Here is a 14,318-nt window from a genome sequence, read left to right as displayed (position 1 = left end):
GTCAGTCTCTCCCCCCCCCCCCCCCCCCCCCAGCACCTTGCCGCTTGCTCGAATTTCACCTTTTCATCTAGATATACAACCCCTCTTTTTTGTCGGATTTTATTTCTTTGTTTGAGCACTAGGCATGTGTTGAATAATCATTCGTAAAAGCTAGTACAAATAAAAAGGGAAAGTCGTCCGCCTCTATAAGGTTTCCATGAGAAAAGACATCATGGCGTACAAACACATGGTGTGTCGTCTTTCCTCTTTTTTTAAACGTTTTTGTTTCATTTATCGAAGGGCAGGGGGATACAAAGAAACATTACAAACTGGCGTTGTACTTATTATAGGACATAAACATGTTAAGTGGACAGCAGAACCAAGGGTACATACAATAGAATAAGTACACTAGAACCGTTAATACACTAGTACACACAAAAGAACCGCTGACTTAAGCCGGGCGCATTAGAGAGAATTTTTGTTTCGGAGAACATTTATTTAAGAAGCACGGTGCCTTGTTTGAAAGCAGCGATAGCCTAGTTCTGGCTGGTACGTGTACAACGAGGCGGTAATCTTGCGCAAACCTTAGGAGGTACGAAAATGCGCAGCTAGCAAAACTTCGTTGTCGTCCCAAGCGACCGCCACTGTGCTGACAAAAGTTTCTTTCACGCCTAGGAAGGCAGCGTCGATGGGGCGCTGGTCGCGAATATCTGCCACCACTCGGTAAAAGTGGCTTTCGATGCAATAAAAAATTAGATTCAGCGAAGGCTGCGTCCTCTTTCCAGTGGCCCACTGCCGGATACGTTGTTTGCCTAACGCGATAACCGCGTAGGCAACTCATTCGCACTCGCAAACGAGAACAAAGCGGATGAGCTACAGACTTCCCTAGGAGCTAGCGAGGTACAACAAAGGCGTCTACCAAGAATAAACTTGTTCAACGCAGCAGCCCCTTTTCAAGACTGCCTTCTTAGGCTAAGTAATACGGCGCAGTTTGGTTAAAGTAGTGAGCAGGACAATGGACTCGGATGGGGGCCGGGCGCGCGGAGAACAGCGCTGTCGCCACCTTTTTCACACAGTGGCAGTAGCTGTTTCACACTATGGCAGTATCCCCCTACTCCTGCAATACCCCTAAGATAAACCTATTTTGGTTCCGTAACCTCATATTTCATGTCTTTGTTTCCTTTCTTCACTTTGGCATTCTTTTTTTTTGCCAAAATGCCGGTAATATATTTGCAGTATTGAGATGCTCGCATGACCTACTTCTGCCGTGTGCCTTCAGTGATAGATCGCAAAAGGTTTAAAAGCTAAGACAACGATAAAATAAAAAGTAATGCGCGCTAAAGAATAAAGGTACCGCCGCTCCTTCGTGCACGCAACCCGTTTTCCCAGTTCCCCGGAGGGCAAGCTCCCTTCCTTCGCAGACTCTGTGCATGTCGTCCAGTTTTTCTTTGTTGCAATGGCGGGAATCAGGTTTGCGACTCATTGCATTGGTGCGCAGCTGCATGAGAACACAGGCGTGCCCCTTTCCATAGGGCGCATCTCGGAGCAAACAGACTCGCTGCCAAGAGAGAGGTGGAATCGAAACAAAAGGGCAGGGCACTTTTGCCCGAGAGCCCATTCCCGGCAATTAAGGTCGAGACCCGTTTTTCTAGCGCTACGGAAAGCATCCGCGAAGTGCACTCCGCAAGCGAGAATATGGCTGTGACGTTCGTTTAAGAAGCGGTTCTCCGAGTTATTATTTTTTTTTCTTTCGTCGCGTCTCTTGAGTATGACGCTTCCTGCGGGAGTTCGGTGGGCGTGGCGGAAAACTGCAAAGGGTGCCACAAAACGTTGGGAAGCAAACGCATGCATACGAACGCATACTAAGCATGCAAGTGCGTGCATGCTTGATATCCGAGTAACTCTAAATGACAAGGGACTTCGAGATCGTCGCAGTCGTTGAATATACCGTAGGGGACGGTCGCAACACAGGATCTTTACTACCAGCGCATGACTACACTCTGAAGCAACATGTAGTCCCCAGGAACCTCGCTGTGTACAAATATTGCATACGTGCAGGAAGGGAAGTTTGTGGGTTCCCATTTTTGCGGGTTCACCATCCGCCGCTGCTGTGGGACGTGGAGAATTGCTGCCGCCAGGTAACCGCTAGTAAATAGGCACAAGCGCACTTCAGGCCTGGTGCTTGGCAGAACGAAGTACATAGTCGCTTAGGAGAACACCCATCCTGTGGGAAAATGGCGACATGGGACCGCCAGACCTCATCATAAGATGATCCTCTTTTTTGTTTATTTTTATACAAATGTGCGCACTAGTTTTTGAATGATTTGCATGAGGCTGACCTTCCCGATTTGCGTACAGATAACTCATATATCAGAGATAAGAGATCATTCTTTGTTATCACAGATATTTTGCAAGTATTCCTAATTTAGTCATGAAGATAATTAGGTCGGCAATGAGTACGGCCTATGTGTCTCTGGACATGAACTCATTATTGTCTTAGTTTTCATTTAGTTATTTATTAACAATGCTATTTGGACCTTTAGCCATGGCAGGAACGGCCCCACATAACGAAGGCGAGAGTTGATTAACAATGTAGCACTTCGACGAATCTGGCTTCGTAATCTACTCTTCCAGTGATTGCGGTTTCACGGAGAAATTGAGACACTGCTCGACTGCCGCAGGCGACGCGCGCCGCAATCGGCCACAATTACGTCGACTGCAATCAGCAGCTCGCCGCTTCATTCCCCAGTCGAAAAGGTTCCCCAATCGAAAAGGCTCCCGCAAACTTCCGCGCTGAGCCGAGAGATGGCGGCATCTAACAGCGTATCCCCGCTCACTCTTTCATTGAGCTCCCTCCGCATTCAAAACAAGCACTTGTGCGCACGCCCGCTCCAGTTTACCGGCGCACTCCTTTCCCTCCGTTGTGGCTCCCCTTTCCCTAACTCCCCTTTCCCCATTCCATCTGTCGCCCGAGCTCCCTCCTCGTTTGTTGTCGTAACGGGATCTCTCACCTTTCCTTTCCCTTCCCTCGTTGTCCTTTTCCTTTCCTCTCCTCGCTCGCTCGGCTTTCCGGTGTTATAGAACTGCGGGTGCAAGCCACGGCGCCGTCAAACGACGGCAAGCGGTCGAGGCAAGAGCACCGCCCGCTTCGTGCTCTTCAAGTCTCTCGGCCGCCGGGCTTTGATGTGGTGTGCCGCGGCGCGTTCCCTTCACTGAATTCGTGGCTGTCACCGGTATCAGACGTGAACGAGCTGCGCCACAGTCGAGGACCTGGATATTTATCTGCACCCGTGACTGAGTACCGTACACTTGTCAAAGTTGTTACGACAAGACGCTTCTTGTGAACTCTCCCACTTCATCGGAGTTGTGCTCTCGAACTCCTCAGTTCATCAGACGGGAGTGTTTCTGTCGAAAATCAGCGAGTGTCTCTTTGGGCATTTCGTGGTGTTTCGGCATTTCGACCACCGCCAATTTGTCAGTGTGGGCGCGTTCCTGGTGAATTTTCTGCGCCCTCGTTCATCGCAAGGATGTGATCTCTGCAGAAGTCAGCTGCAGTCGTAATCGGCAACATCTAGCTGATGGACTCGATGACTGTATGCAGGTGAAGCTACCGTTGAAGGGAGAGCAAGGAACACGTCGGTAAAATAAGAGCGACAGAAAGCAGTCAAACAATCAGTTTCGGTCATGAGTGCATCTGTGCTTAGGTGACACAAGCTGACGCCGACATTTACGCCCATAGCTACTTTGTGAGTAGTCTGGGACGACACTTTGTGCAAGAAACACGAAGGAATTTTTCTTCAAGAAGGTAAATATTCAAGATTCTCCGTGGTCCAGTTGGCGCACATCGTACTTGAAGAAAAATAAATCTGGCCGTGGATTTCCAGTAGAACGGCGTGTTCCTTGTCCTAACCGAATTGAAAAGATCTCGGCAGCGTCCACTGCACTAGAAGCGAAGATAGCACGAATACCGGCGAAGTGGCACTCACGTGCGCGCACATGTTACTATGCCACCATTGAATTCTTCTGCGTAAGTACTCTTCCGTCGCCATGCGAATGCGTGTTGAGTACCTCATGGAGGATTATTAAACGACATCGGCGATGTCCACACTTTAATGACAGGAAAAGATGAGCACGGCTGGTTGCTAAATAAATTGTTGCCGTTCTCCGCAAGTTTTCGCCAGTAGCCTACAGAAAACTGCGCCAACTGTAAACTCCCTGTGAGGCGACTTTTTAAGCGCTACGGGAGAGATTTCGAGCGGTGAAAAAAAAAAGAAAAAAAGGAAAGAAACTATCTTCATTGAATACGGCAAGCTTGTTCAAGCGAAATACGCAGAAGGTCTCAAATACGCAACTCGGAGAAAAGAAACATATAAGCATACGGCAGTACTATACAAAGTATGAATAGCAACCACGGCGTCTTTTCGAGCAAGCTGAAAATTCACAATGTTACAGAGTAGCAAGATCTGCTGCTAGCGAAAGTTTGTGAAATACATTCATCTCGTCGACAGCAGCAGCAACAACAAACAGCAAAGCTCTCTAGACGTGGGGACCTTGTCATTCCGTTGGTCCATCGTTTCGTGCATTTTCCCCAATTTTGGTTGGTAATAACTTTATTGATAGTCCTCCAGAGCTTTCGCCGACCGGGTCTTAGGTCTCTCTCCGAAATAAACCACGATGGCTGACGTGTTCGCTGTGGGGCTCCACACCTTCGGCGACGGTGGATACGCACCACACCTGCACAAAGTCAACGGAACGTGGGTTTCTGGCACAGGCTACGAGATTGGCACTGGCTCCACGGGTCTTCTGTCACTGCTTTCTGTGATCGGCACCAGCTTGTCGATAGTCGGGGTCGTCCTGACCTTCATAACGTACAGTCTGTTTTCGGACCTGAGGACACTCAGCGGTACGTCTCTGCTAAACCTCCTCGCCGCCTTCTTTCTCTCGCATCTCCTGAGTGTCATCGGCGTCGAACGTCCGAGTGACAAGAGACTGTGCGTTACCCTCGGTTTCCTTCTTCACTTCCTCTGGCTGGCGGTTCACTGTTGGCTCGCCGCCATGTCTAGGGACATGTACAAGACCTTCAGGGACAACATCAATCTTCAGCCGTCTCCCGCCAGCGAGGACCGCAAGTCGTTCCTCAAGGCGGCCGCGTTTGCCTGGGGCCTTCCGCTTCTTCTGACGGGTCTCTCCGGAGTGGTCCACTTCGGCACCGTGCTGGACCAGACGTCCGACGACAGGATCACCTGCTGGATTCTCGGTCGCGGCTCCTACCTCTGGACATTCTGCCTCCCGGCATTCGTCTTGGCCGTGTCTGACGTACGGTACTTCGTCAAGGCGGCCATCTTGACCCGTTACACGGCCAGCCTACAGATGAACCGCAAGACGAGGGACCGCATGAAACGCAGGCGCTACCTGCAGCTGTTCCTCTACGCCAAGTTGCTCCTCGTCCTCACACTCACCTGGGTTGCGGGACTGGCTGCGCAGCTGGCGCGGCTCAAGGCCGTCTGGTTCGCCTTCTGCATCCTCGCATCAGTGCAAGGGTTCTTCGTGGCGCTCGCCTACTCCTGCAACTCGCGCGTCTTTCGCCTGTACAGCCGGTCCCTGCGTTCCGGAAACCACAACCGCAAGGGTTACGGAGCGTCCGATCTGTCTGGCTCTACCGACTTGGCCTTGTTGACTTGGGAGCCCACGCCTGATGCTGTGTGAACGGTAGCGATCAACTGTGCTGAGACAGAGTACTCGAGGGGTGCGAGCGCAGTGCGAAACAGGACGGATGCTTAAGTGCGTGAAACTGTTCTCTCAAGCGTGGCTTCGTAAGTCTTGATAAGCTTTACGCGTGGCGTTTATTGCGAAAAAATTATGACAGGTTAAACAATAGAAGGATACTATAAGCAGCTTTGGAAGAACGAAACGAAAATTTCTTGCGCGTTCAGAGTGGTGTGAATGTCAATTAACATCGATTGCTCTAAAGTCATATCCCTAAAATTGAAATTTATACTCATGACGAACCTCTACACGCCGCTCTGTAGTCAGCACCCAACTACAAAGCACTGGAAATCCAAAGACACGAGACGACGCAAAAGCGCAAGGAAGCAACTGTCGCACGTCGCTCCATCTGCATTGTTGAACGCTTTGATTCTGTTGTGATAATAGTGTTAGCGTCGAATTTTGTGTCGGTGTTAGCAGTTGTAGGCAACAGCGCACTGCGAAATGGAAATTTTTAATTCGTTGCACCAGCTGCTTCGCACGTCTGTCGCCACAACTTCACGTGCCGTTTGCGTGCAAGGATCGTGTGACGACGCAACTTGGTGAGTGTCGAAGAACTGTGTTTACGATCGCTCTGTTAAAACAGCCATGACGACGATGCATATCAGGTGTCGCATAACTACAGAAAGACCACAGGTTCCATGACCGCATTAAAGAAAAATGTGTTGTAGCGAGATGTGTGAAGCAACCTTGTCGAATATTCATTCTTAGCTCGAGTCGAGGCTCCTTGACGACAGTATTGTGGTTCTTTCGAGATGAAAACTTGCATATTTTAAAAGTTTAGCATACAAATGCCTTTTAAAAACGCACACTCCTTCATTTCACATGAGTTGCATATAAAATAGGCTTGCTTCGTATGTGTCTTAAATATGAATGTCTAGAATATCCTCCAGAAGCTCGTCGCTACGTTATCCAAGGTCAGCGGCGTGAAAGGCCTTCTGTATAATACCAGCCTATACGGTTGAGAATAACCGAGACACTACGTAAGAAAGAATGCATATCAATTCACACTGCATTCATCCCCTATTGCCAAAGTTTGCAGATTTGCCCACAGACCTTTCACGACTAAGGGTTAGTACGCAGTACAGGGAGCATCGCAGAATTTTTTTTTTTTTTTTGCATTTTAGGCCCACTTTCTTTGCTTGCTAAAAATTTAACCCGATGCATAAAAACACTGATATCAAAGTGCTCCCACATATTCCATATCATAAATGTTCGCGAGTAGAGTGCCGTACTGGGTATATTTGTGCGAGGTCGTTCCTCCATGTGCTTTAGAATACGTATTACCGGTATTTTATGAAGGAACTTATTATTCTCGGTCGTTTAAATGTTTACAGGTGTGGTCACTTGAGGTAATGATTCTTACATGTGATCCTATAGTGCTGCAGTTCGATATAATGAGTGTCGCAACGCTAGACGGTTTTCAAAAGATCACGTTATTATGGCTCTTTTTCTTTTGTATTTGGAAACCGTACCTCACCACCGATGAGCACAGTGTTCTGCACCACGCTACGTTAAGTGAAACTTGTACATGTGCCCTATTTTAGTAAAATCTTGAGAAAAACTGACGCAATAACTGCGTTCTCTGCATCTGCGTTTTTCTTTAATTAAGTAGTCCAAGTTTCGGGACTTAAAGGGGCCCCACAACGCTTTTCTAAATACACATCGAATGGCTTCATTAAAGCAGTTTACTGCCTCACGAATCGACTGCCGCAAAAAATTTTTAGAATCCTTCAACTACGAGCTGAGTTACAGGATCTGTCGCAGGGCTTTACGCGCTTTCTCTCTCCTTTCGTACGAGCCAGCGCGCTGAAAGCTAATTATGCAGCACACGATGCTCGAATCAGCCGTGGATTTCGGGTTTATGGCGCTGTCATTTCAGTTTTTGGTATCATTTGGGGTGAGAAGAGGTAACGATTTCTAGCTGACTGAGAATTAATTGTAGATTCCAGGCCGCGTGCCCCGCTTCAATGTTTGGCTCACAAGTTCTCAGGAGCCTCGACTACCAATCGGCAGCGTTTTGTGACCACGCTCAAAAAGTTCTGCGCGGCCCCTTTAAACGGATTTGTGGAACCAAACCTCGAGATACTAGACAACAACCACTACAAACAGTTTTTGCAACCTTCGCACAATATGTACTGTTGTAAACTTTGCACAGTACTGAAGGATTCAGGTAACTTACGAGGTAAGTAATGCATGCAGGCATTGAAGTTGATTTTCAAGGACAAATACGAAAAAAAAAGTCTAGAGCTTTACAGTTCCAGTTCCTCCAAATATTAAAAATAATTTTTCATGTCTGTAGATACGACGTATTTCATGAAAGACGCTGAAATGACTTTCATGAAAGAACTTTCATGAAGTTATTTAACGAGATCGAGCAAAAAAAGAAAGATTTGTGCATTCAAACACAAAAAAACATGTTTGTGCTAATGTGAGGGGTTAGTCTATCTTGATATTACATGTTACTGCACTAGCACAACTAATTAATAAGAGCAGCTTTCATACGACGAGTTGACAGCGGCAAAAGAAACCTTTCCGTTACCAGTAATTGCACGCAACTAGTCATACACAAGACGTAAACGTGGTGCTTTACAGTGCCACCGACTTCACACCTCAAGAAACCACCTTTAGGTTGTAATTAAACTGATACATATTGCGGGTGTACGATTTTTCGAGGTTCATCAAATCGAGGGTAGTAGGTGCTGCTCAGTAAATTCCGACGGGCTAAGTTGGTGATCCATGAACTTGACAAAGTAGCGCACTCAAACATCTTCTTTCTCTCCTACCCGCCGGTCCTTTCGTTGACGTCATTTCCATCACGGAAATGACAAGGGTCAATTCTTGGTGAAGCTCGTCAGAAAACACGTTTGTCTTTATAACAAAAAAAAAAAAACTCCAGGGTGGGGCGAAGCATGTAGTGAAGGGTGTTTCAGCTCCACTAACGCGAAACCTGGTGAGAGGTGAAGCATGCAGTGTGAGCCGGTGTTTCCCACAGCAGAATCACTGCTAATGGGCATTGAGAGACAGAAGAAGAAGTAGGGCCCGACCGAGTTAATTCGCCACATTGTTTTCAGAAAATTTCTTTGCTGAGGCACTAGTGGTGCCAAGCCTGAAACCAGGCATGTTGCAAAGGGTGTTTCAGCTCCACTAACGTCGTCAGAAAACTGCGTTGGAATGCAGCTTACACTAAGGTGCTTCTTCTTGTTCCCTACATGCCCGGTTTCAGTTCCCTACGGCATGTAGGGAAAAGTGTTTCATCTCCACTAACGTCGTCGGCTATTTGTTGGGATAACTGTTGTCTTCTTCATTTATAGTGGACCGGTGGAGAGTAAAGCACCATAACTTTGCAGATAAGTTTCAAGAAGTGGTGTTTCAAATAGATGACCTTACCGTAGAGATCCCCAAGTTTATGTCGCTGGTTTTAGATAAGAAACTTGAGCGCCTTAATAAATTTTGTCGGGGATTCTGACACCGCTGCTAAGCCAAACATAATGTATCAGGCAGTAACGATGAACCTTTAACTCATAATATGCATAGTATGGGCCGGTGGGTAGTAGTGCGATTTACCCTATTTTATGGCGCATACCCGTTCGTGATGGACCGTGACGACGACATGACCCGCCGACAAGCCGAGACCCTGAGGTGCTGCGCCTCTAAAAAATTATGGCCACACAAATATCGAACATGAGGAAAGTTGCGATCCAGCGCCTGTGTGTGTTCTCATCATGTTTGTGCGAGCGTTGTTAGTTTTTGTTTTCCAAGTGCACTGTTTCAGCACGTTCTAAGCTACGTGAAAAGGACGCCCTCAACGTCGAGGAAGATGGTGAGAAATGAGACAAGACTGCACGCTTATACAGTATCTGAGCCCGTTCCATCACGTATGCGCATGGGCGGCGGGAAACCTACCATTTCCATTGTGTTGCGAAACTTGAAGACTGCTTATGTAATAGCAAATGGTATCGCATCCACGAAGGGACTATGCGAGCGAAACAAGAACGCATAGACAGCGCTAACGAGCGAAGCTGTTCGTTTCGCTCGGTCGCGTTCTTGGGGGCGCTATACCATTTGTATTTATGATGAATCACCAAGAGGCGCAATGTGCAGCATTAGAAGACAGCGAGATTACGCCTTCGTATTTTTCTTTTATGCGTTATTACAGGATGGATAGACAACTCTGCACTCTTTCTTGGTTGGTAATGCTAAGTTTGGGAATAGAGTTTAAATTTGGAGTTCACAGTTTTCTGTAGCCTCTCGCAAAAACTGAAAGAATACAAGTAATACAAGTAGCAGCCTGTGCCCACTGACGGAGCTGAATGTATTACCGTATTATTCTTCGTTCTTTACTTTGATGGAGCCGTGGCATGGAGTGAAAAGACAACTGGTTTCTGAACGTACGTCTTACTCTGTTAGGGTTCCTTGCGAAGGTGTTTTGCAACTTCTTAGTATAAATGCTTACAAAACCCAGTAAGAGGGCTCTCACATTCAGTTGGTTAAATACCATTGCACGCCTTTATTGCACTTCGTCTAGTACAGAAGAAATAACGTAAAAAAGTGGGATGAAATACATCTATACTTCTGGATAGACTTAAACGAATGGAGCAAAGTATTCTAGTACAAGTATAGCAAACCTCATGGAGTTAACTTTCGATAACCATTCGCTGACGTTCCAAACCAAACTTCGTTTACGGGACAAAGGCGCCTCCTCTCGGAGTAGTTCCCGGTAATTAACATTAACGAAATATATGCTAATTCGCTGCAATCGAACGCGTGCGAGACGTCCGTGGCGAGTAATGACCGGCGCATTAGATGATTCGGGAACTAATCCGCTTCCGTTCGGCCAGATTGGCCGCACGAGTGGACAATGAGTCTCAGCGGATTGCCTTGTTCTGAAAGATATGGGAAATCAGGCAATCAAATTCACAGAGGTGTTTCCGGGTGCGCAAGTGCTATGCTTCGGAACAATACATGCATGCACAATAGTTCCTTTGATCCCACAATGCTCTTCGTTTTTTCGTCGATTTCATTCAGAAGGCAGAAAGTCTTTCCAATGCGTTCCAACGACGACACTGTTGGCCATTTCCGTGCAGGTGCTGCTCGAACGCGGCCTTCATCCATGGTCGTTTCTTCTTTTGGGCATCTTGAGGAAGGACCAACCGGTTCGAGCATATTTGACTAAGTGACGCAGTGCCGAACGCGACAGTGCTTTGATGTCAGGAAAGCTGCTAATTTCTACAAACCGTAAGGGAACAGAGCACAGCCTCTTAAGGGGGAGGGTAAATACAGATAGAACACAAAGCAAATCAGAGGCAACATTCTCGAGATGAGTACCCATGCACTACCAAGTGCCGTGTCGAGGTGCCTCTCATCCCTTTAGACGAACCGGTGGGTGCTCAGCGGCGCAGGGAATCGAACCCAGCATCCCAAGCATATGAGGCGGACGCTCTATCACTTCACCGACGCTGAGGTCCTTGAACGCACATGCTCGAATTAAGCGCACGTTACTACACTCCCCCCCCTCCTCCGTATGCCTATAGTTCATACCCACCCCCAAACTCCGTTTGTCTATACGTCCTATTTCCCTTTTACTGAAGCAAGGTGTGTGACCGGGCTAGTCCTCGTCGTTTCTTCGTCCTTGTGTATTACACGCGCTGTTCACGTCAATTCCCTTTTTCATTCCCCCGGTGTAGGACAGCTAACCAGACGCTTTCTTTTTACCTCGCTCTCTTCTGCATTTCTGTTACCTTCCTTATTTTTCCTTTGTTTCTTTCGCTGAGACCTCGACTCTAGGTATGTTGGCTTATGTGCGAATTAACCGACACATCATAAGACGTCATTGTTGCGTGAAAAAACAAAGAGATGCGAGAATATACTATAGATAGTTATATGTACTTTGTATATCCTGCGCTGAGCGAAATGGAGTTGTTGTTTTCTTAATCAACTGTAGCTCTAACTTGCACTGGGATTCCTCGTCGTCTTTTCTAAGCTTTCCCGTCGAGTGCAAATGTCTCGTATCATTACGCCGTGGCAAAAGCTTCTTACTAGTGGCAGTAACAGTGAATGCAGACACTGGAATGCGACCGCTTGAGGTGAGGAACGTCGTCAACATTACCGAATGGCATCACTAGAGGACATCACTGGGTGACATCAATTTGGCAACATTATTGGACAGCGACTGTGTACACAGTGAAGGCTATCTTGTACGTCACACCAGCCACCTGACGCAACACAGGGTAAGGATTGATGTACAGGAAGAGGAGCTTCTCGTACAACTCCACACGCCGGAGCGGGGACCGAAGAAGCACGAGTGAACCAAGCAAAACGTGAGCCTCGCGGCGTGTGACGTTCGCAGATGTGTTTCTGACAGGCTTGCGGTGCAGAGGGCGAGCAATCTGTCTTGAATCAACGGACCGAGCAATGGGTGTCATGCGTGGGCTCGCTAGCCGTTGCGTTGTTGAATAAAAATTGCTGGGGTTTAACGTCCCAAAACCACGATGTGATAATGAGGGACGCCGCAGTGGAGGGCTCCAAAAATTTCGACCCCCTAGGGTTCTTTAACGTGCACCTCAATCTAAGTACACGGGCCTCTAGCATTTCTCCTCCATCGAAATGCGGCCGCCGCGGCTCGGATAAGATCCCGCGACCTTCGGGTCAGCAGCCGAGCAGCATAACCACTAGACTACCGCGGCGGCTTGTTGCGGTGTTGAACACGAAAATAATATGTCATGCGATAACGTCCGTTTTCAGCAAACCGTTCACACCATTATGAGGAAAAGGGATTCTGACAGGCCCGTAGCCAGGGGGGGGGGCGCTCCCCCCCTCCCCGAAATTTTGGTGAAGTAGGTGTTTTTACCAAAAATAAATAATGAAAGCAGGTGTTTTTCTCAAATAGTCAAGGTTTCCAGCAAGTGCCCCCCCCCCCCCCCCCCCCGACAAAAATTCCTGGCTACGGGCCTGGATTCGGAAAAAAAAAAAGGTTTATGAAATGTGGGCACAGGCGAACCGCATGAATCTGCGGTTTGTTTTCGTTCATATTTCGCAGTTCTAAGCAAAATATGTTATTCTACAATTTATGGACTAAGCAAACCTCTAAATGAATTCAGGTAACCATACGCCTGTAAAAAATCTTTTCTTCCGTTACCGCTGTGTCGCATAAAGTCGGTTTTTAAAGAGTCGAAGGCACATTCTGCAAGTGTGCTCGAAAATAACGACAAGAGCGAATGACTCGCCGCTAACAGGAAAGTTGACTTAATTTCCTGTTTCAGCGGTCGATGGTTGTCATGCCTAACGTACACACACATTTTATAGGTTTACAACAACATACTTCGGAGTTTTATGCATATATTCGTACACAGGAGTAAAAAGAAAATCGGCCCGAACTCAAAGAAGTTCAGCACAAAGAAATAAGACAGAAATACCACAAATGTCTTACCTACTTTTTTTTGTTTTATCTGTAGTTTCATTATCTTCGCATGTTTACTTTCCTGTTTTAGCAGCTGAGAAACGGTTGCCGTTGAAACCTTTCTCACATAATTTCTGGATTTGATTACGGTTCCACGCAGTCAATGTAACTAAATCCATAGAAACGCGCACATGTACGAACAGCGGCCTATACGCAGCAGCGGCGAGCAGCAGTCGGCGGCTGAACTTGCATAAGGAAGTCCCTGCGACAAGGCAGACATCTGAAGTCCTAAAGTGACTCTGACTTAAAATTGAAGAAACGAACTGAACACGAACAACTGCTTCAGTGTAGAGAGCCGAACTTCCCGATGATAATTCAAGCGGATAAACTTGCATTCGCGCTGACGGCCTGCCTGCGCCTAAACCGGTTATGTCAAGGCTGTATCTCTATAGATGAAGCTGTTGCATTTTCCGTTTTGCTTACGCTAGAAGAAACTCAACGTGGAAATCAGATTATAGGATCAAAGAGACGTGTTTCAGGTGTGAGCTTTGTCCGTTTTGAGAGGCAGCAATCGGATGTTACACTGACGGCCGCGTTGCTCGTAACATGCACCCGCTTGCTTTCCTTCAAAGTCTAATACCGCTCCTCAGAAAAAATAGATTTGAGATAAGCTTCGACTTTTCACATTTCGCTTTTTTTTTTGCAACCTGAAGCGGCGTGGAATCTGCAGAATTGGACGAGACAGCCGTTATTTCAAGAACAAGCGTTTTAGCTGAGGAATCCCGGCAAACAAACAAAACATTGGGAGCATTTTCGAAGATAATATCGTCGTGTGTGTGTATATCGTTGCGTTTGTTTATATATTCGTGGCTGCAGCCGAGAGTATGAATCCCGGAAGCGTCATGTTGCCGCGGACACGGCTTTTCTTTCACTTGCGGTTTACTTATGCGGCTAGATCGCGTTGCGTATTTCTCCACTTGTTACAGACAGCGTCGGTGAAGGTAGGCTTTACGGGCGCCCCGTTACATGTAACTGTGGACACCCCCACGAACGTGAAGGATTGGGCGAGTTGATACTCCGTTGCAGAAGACATTAACAGCGCGAAAAACAAAGACGAAGCGAGGGAACACAGAGAAGCGCGGACTTCCAACTAAAATTTATTTCACAAAACACA

The 14,318-nt window shown here is 47.2% G+C and overlaps 1 protein-coding gene across 1 annotated transcript; it reads left to right on the top strand.

Moving 5' to 3' along the window:
* The first annotated feature begins 3,094 nt into the window (after positions 1–3,094).
* On the top strand, positions 3,095–7,310 carry LOC119389784 (adhesion G protein-coupled receptor E3). Its single transcript, XM_037657174.2, has one exon. It carries the CDS (start codon positions 4,654–4,656, stop codon positions 5,683–5,685), a length of 1,032 nt encoding a protein of 343 aa, XP_037513102.1. The 5' UTR covers positions 3,095–4,653; the 3' UTR covers positions 5,686–7,310.
* The last annotated feature ends 7,008 nt before the right edge of the window (positions 7,311–14,318 follow it).

The sequence above is a fragment of the Rhipicephalus sanguineus genome, chromosome 4 (genome assembly GCF_013339695.2).
Source record: "Rhipicephalus sanguineus isolate Rsan-2018 chromosome 4, BIME_Rsan_1.4, whole genome shotgun sequence".
Classification (NCBI taxonomy): Eukaryota; Metazoa; Arthropoda; class Arachnida; order Ixodida; family Ixodidae; genus Rhipicephalus; species Rhipicephalus sanguineus.
The sequence above is the reverse complement of the archived record's forward strand: the minus strand, read 5'-3'. Positions and strand labels throughout refer to the sequence as shown.